We start from the raw sequence: 5637 nt of genomic DNA, 5'->3' as shown, positions 1-5637 counted from the left end.
TAATTTTTTGGGATCATTAAATTGTATCTAGTTGTGTAAATTTCCAGTTCACATATATACCCCCTCTCGTACACCGCTATGTTACCCTTTCCTAAAATTCAATCTCCGAGTTTTCCCCCGAAATCTAAAAGTCTGCCTAATGGCGTATCATCTATACGTCTAATTTACGAGCTTACATGACCAGCATACCCCTTCAGGAAAAGGTACACCATAGAAAAATAGAAAGCTGATGCACTTTCCTTTTTGCAAATTAAACACACATTGTATAAGTATCAAGATATACCTGTTCCTTTATCTGATGCATCATGAAACATGGAATCCTCCCCCTCAGTCTCCTTTTCCATTAATTTATTAGTCGCCCTTGCAGAACCTTCAGCACCATCATCACCACCAGGATACCTCATTGAATAACGACAAACACAATGTCTAACACAATAATCACTAACACTCCCAAGCCTACTTCCATCCGTCTCTCTACTCGCCAGGCCAAATCCTCGACTCCCCATAATCACAGCACTCAATCCTAACCTCTCAATCTCCAAACATAACCTCTCTTTCATATCATGATCCTTAACAATCCTTATCTTATACGGAATATTCGCATCGACTAACGGTTGTGCCAAATCATTAGACTTATTACTCGTAAAATTATCGTAATCTTCTTCTAATTTTTGCTTTGATTTTTCATCATTTGTATCAGTTGCATCTATTGAGCCCCAATCAGCACCGTATAAAACGGATGTTGGTCTAACGTGAAGGAGAATAACGGCGTCACCATGACGTAGGTAGTTTTCAACGGACCATTTAACGGCGTAAGCGCTTTCGTCACTTAAATCAACGGCGATTGCGATTTTACGATTAGCGTTTGATGTTGGTGTGCTTGGAGGGAAACGTGGTGATGCTGGTTGGTGCATTATTGCTGTTGGTGTTGGTGGTTTCTTTGGTGATGCCATGTTATGCCTGGAAAGTGTTTGATGAAATGTCTGAAAGAAAATTGAAGGTCTAATATGCTTTTGTTTATGCCGGAAAGTGTTCGATGAAATGCCTGAAAGAAAATTTGGTCTAATCTGTTGGTCGGAAAGTGTTCGATGAAATGCAAAGAGAAACTGAAGGTCTAATCTGTTGGTGTATATATGCTTTTGTTTTATGCCCGGAAAGTGTTCGATGAAATGCGTGAGAAAAAGTGAAATTGGGTTATTCTGTTTGGATACTTTATACTATTCCTCTTTCATTTTATGTGGTAAAGTTTGATTAAACACAAAATTTAAGAATGAAATAAAGAGTTTTGAAATTGGTAATTTTAAACATGTAATACGAAGTAATATTTATGTGATTTATAGTAATGCAAAGCATATGTCTTTCACATTTATATTTATCACTTAATTATGGTTAAGTTTATGTGTTTTCTCTTTAATTTTATATGTTTAAGTTAACTCCATTTGTTTGGTATAAATATCGGTAGTGTGACTATAAAAGTTTCTCATTAAAGATAAATATAGAAATTTAAGATAAGTTGTATTCTAAGTGTTCGATGAAACGTGTGAGAAAAGTGAAATTGGGTTGTATGGAAAGTGAAGGGCTGATTGTTTGGTTTATGTGCTTTTGTTTAGGCTGGTTGTTTAATGGGTTAGTAGCATTTTTGGTCTCTTGATTATTGATAAATTCTTATTCTAATTCTCGTGATATTCGACTAATCATATTTAATCTTTAATTATTTGAAATGTACACTTTTGATTCAATCCTTTTCTTGTGAATAATCACAGATTTTCTGTAGTATTAATTTTGTTCAATCATTTAATTATCGATTGTTATATTAAAGTTGTATTTTTGCTCCATATTTAAGGGAATACATGAAGGAATTAAAATCACACATTTTAATTAGTTGAAGGAAGTTTTTAACGGCGTAGCGCTTTCGTCACTTAGATCAACGGCGATTGCAATTTTACGATTAGCGTTGGATGTTGGTGTGCCTGGTGGGAAACGAGGGGATGCTGGTTGATGCATTATGGCTGTTGGTGGATTGTTTTGGTGATGCCATGTCCGAAAACTGTTCGACAAAATGTGTCTGAGAAAAAGTGAAAATTGTAGAGCTAATCCGTTGGTCTATGCTTTTGATTAGGCTTGGTGTCGTGTTAAAGGTATAGTAATTTAAACTCTGACCAATCCATAGTTATACTCTTGGGAGGTCGTTCGGTTTGCGGATTAAATTATCCCAAGATTGTTGTTTTAGGATTATCCTACCTAGGAGGTATGATAAAATAATTTCAAGTTTGATGGGATAAGGTGGACAACCAAACACAGTATAAATTTAATCTCAAACATCATCCTAGGTATCCCACCTTATCTTGTGTCTCAAATGACCCCTTTAGGTTTCATTTTATGTGGTTAAGTTTGAATGGAATAAAACACAAAATTTAAGAAGAAAATTATAATTTCAAAATTAATGGGATTAAACATATTTATGTATGACATTTGTGTGTAAAAGTTTCTCATTAAAGGGTGAAATGAAAAGTATAAGGTAAATTAGGGGTTGTTTGGTAGCTGGTCAGAGTTATGCAGATATTAGTAAGATAGGAATTAATTATGAGGAATCTATGTGGAGTATTATTTTATGCAGATATTAATTATGTAGGATCTAGTTTTTCACGTATTAGTTATGAGGTTATTAAGTGCTTTCGGAGATCTAGGCAGTAGCGATTTTTCTATTGGCGCCGGATATACGTGCGCCAGGAGGGAAGCGATGGGATGACGGTTGGTGCATGATGGCGGTCGGCGGTCAGTGGTCAGTCGGAGGATTCTGTTGGTGGCTTCTTAGGTGATGCCATATGCCCGGAAAGTGTTCGACGAAATGTGTGTGAGAAAAGTGAAATTGGGTGTATGAAAATTGAAGGGTTAATCGCATTGGTGTATGCTTTTGTTGAAACTGGTTATCGTGTTAAAAGGTTAGCATTTTGAATAGCCACAGCATTTAAGAATAAAATAAAGAGCTCCGAAATTGTTAGTTTTAAACATGTCGCAGTACTTGTGAAATTACCACATATCTTAAACATATTCAGTAGTACATAGTAAATATTTATCCGTAATAAGTATTTACATCAAACTAACAAATGCAAAATACGTGTCTTTTACGTGCACATTTATCACTTAACTATGGTTGAGTTTATGTATTTCTTTTTAATTTTTAACATTAAGGTTAAATTTATTGATTTGGTGTAAACAACTAGTATAATGTTGTAATAGTTTTTCATTAAAGATGAAATGAGAAGTTTAAATTAAATTGTTTTCAAATTTAGAAAGTTATCATTATTATTGGAAAAAACTAAAATGAAATATTAGCTACAATCAAATTTCTCTATAATTGTCATTCGTTATATCAGCATTTCATTACAACGGCCTGATTTTCTCCGAAATCGATTTTTCATATTATATTTTACTTTTCTATAACAACAGTGACATTCATTACAGCGGTACACTCTTTGTAAAATTACTTCTCTATAATAGTCTTTGTAAAATTACTTCTCTATAATAGTCATACTCAAATATTGTGTGGTAATATCTTGTAAGAAATATATTATGTATAAAAATTAAATATTAAAATATTTGGTAATCATCATTAATGTAACAAAGCTTACATTCGAAGATAGAAGAGTCAATTGTAAAGCTCTTAGACAGTCTTCAAGGGAAAGTTATGAAATTCTCTTTTGCTGAAAGTTTGAATAAAAAATTTCACTAATTCAAGCGTTGTATTATCACTAAGAGATTGAATTTACGAAATAACTTATAATTATAGAATTCTTACGTCAAACTTAAAATATTTAAATTCTCAATTAATTTTAAATGCATATGTTTCTTAGTTTTTAATTCCTTATCGGTATGGTACAAGTAGTTATGAATTTATTAGTAATTCCTCAAATATTTACAAATGTCCAATAGGGCATGTAAAAACAGAACAATTCCTTAATTATAACCCGTTTTGCTAACCCGATTCGTCATGGTGACTCTCCTAGGTTTTCAACGAATCAATAGTACTCGCACCAAAAAATTTAAGAAATTATAGTACTCGCGCCCAATTTGAAATTTTTGTCACTGTATTTTAGGATCAATTAGATACTAGGTGTTTGATAAAATGCCACAGAGACAATCGAAGAGCAACAACTATTGTGCCTTCTTTACAGAACTCAAAAGGAGAGGCTAAGATAAAGATTCCATTAAGCTGTTTGATGTGTTGTCACAAAGGCTATGGATTTTCTCAAAGCATGTTTACTTATAGAGGCGAAGCTAAGATTTGAAGCTTATGAGTTTGGAATTTTTGTCATTTTGAGTTGTTGGGTTCTAAAATTAATAAGTTGAAATATATTTTTAAGACAAATTCAGGGTTAGAACCAAAATTCTTTGGATTATGACGAACCCACTAGCTGAACCAAGGGGTTTTAGTCTTTTTATGTTGCTGAATTCTAGATTAATAGTTTAGTTTTTTAAGCTATTTCCAACACTTGTAAGCCTCTGCTTGAAACCCTTCATTGATCCCCTTTGTTGTCACAAAGGCCATGCCTTGTTTTCAAAGCATATCTACTGGTAGATGCGGAACTAAGATTTGAAGCTTTTTGAATTCGGAATTTTAGTCATTTTGAGTTACTGAGTTCTAAATTACTTACCTCTATTTCAATTTATTTGTCTTACTTTCTTTTCTTATTTGTTTCAAAAAGAATATATCTTTCCTAAAATCTCATATGACATATCTAAGACCACAAGGTTTAAGACTGGTATATTATACATATATTTAGTTTAAGAGAACATGATTAAAAGTCTTCTTTACTTTCTTAAACTATGTGTCAAGTCAAACTAAAAAAAAAAAATTAAAATTGAGGGAGTACTAATTTGTATATATTAAATGAATTTCTAAGACAAATATAAGGTCTGAATCAAAACTATTGGGTTATGCCGAATCTGCATTCTACACTTTAGCTCCGTCCCTGTTTACTTGAATGCCATTTTGCAAAGAATATTGAAGAGTCCATGGGTGGCTCAGTTGGTTGGGCATGGGGCTTCCATAATGGAGGTTTCAGGTTCGAAACTCCCTGCCTACGACAGCAGGGGATTTGCCTTCTGAGTTGAGCTCGTCGCACGGGTTTGCCTAGTGTGGGTTATCTCTCCTGTGTGGTTTGTGAGCTATTGCACAGGCGCGGAGTTTATCCTGTGCGCACCCAATGAGTAGCGGCTGCGGTTCCCTTGTCATCAAAGAAAAATAACTATATATATACATTGTAAAACTTTTCCTATATATGGTCTGTTAGATCTTTGCCTCTGCTGTACACTTTGCTTGCTTTGTTAATATATGGTTAAGCTGTGTTAGCTTATCCTGTTTTTTCTTGTGAGTGTTACCATAGTAAAGCCATTTTAGCTGGGGGGGCTGAGGTAGTTCGGCGCAGTCCCTCAAATGATAGTTGTCTTGATTACTCTAGTATGTCTCAATTAGTTTGCAGGGATGTGCATGTAAGCTAAAAAGCAAATTTGACAATGCGAGTGCTGGGGTCCTTGTTGGTTTTTTGTTTTAAGTGAATGGAATGAGAAAGTCTGAGTAGATTTGTAAGTGAACTTGTAAAAAGAAAGTTATATGTTATCGTGTTTTATTTGTTA

The 5637-nt window shown here is 33.8% G+C and overlaps 1 protein-coding gene across 1 annotated transcript; it reads right to left on the bottom strand.

The window, feature by feature from the left end:
* Window positions 1-246: 246 nt before the first annotated feature.
* On the bottom strand, window positions 247-1037 carry LOC132036213 (universal stress protein PHOS32-like). Its single transcript, XM_059426489.1, has one exon. It carries the CDS (start codon window positions 951-953, stop codon window positions 273-275), a length of 681 nt encoding a protein of 226 aa, XP_059282472.1. The 5' UTR covers window positions 954-1037; the 3' UTR covers window positions 247-272.
* Window positions 1038-5637: the final 4600 nt, after the last annotated feature.

Source organism: Lycium ferocissimum, chromosome 11 (assembly GCF_029784015.1).
Source record: "Lycium ferocissimum isolate CSIRO_LF1 chromosome 11, AGI_CSIRO_Lferr_CH_V1, whole genome shotgun sequence".
Classification (NCBI taxonomy): domain Eukaryota; kingdom Viridiplantae; phylum Streptophyta; class Magnoliopsida; order Solanales; family Solanaceae; genus Lycium; species Lycium ferocissimum.
Note: the sequence above shows the minus strand (reverse complement) of the source record. Positions and strands in the feature narration are given on the sequence as shown.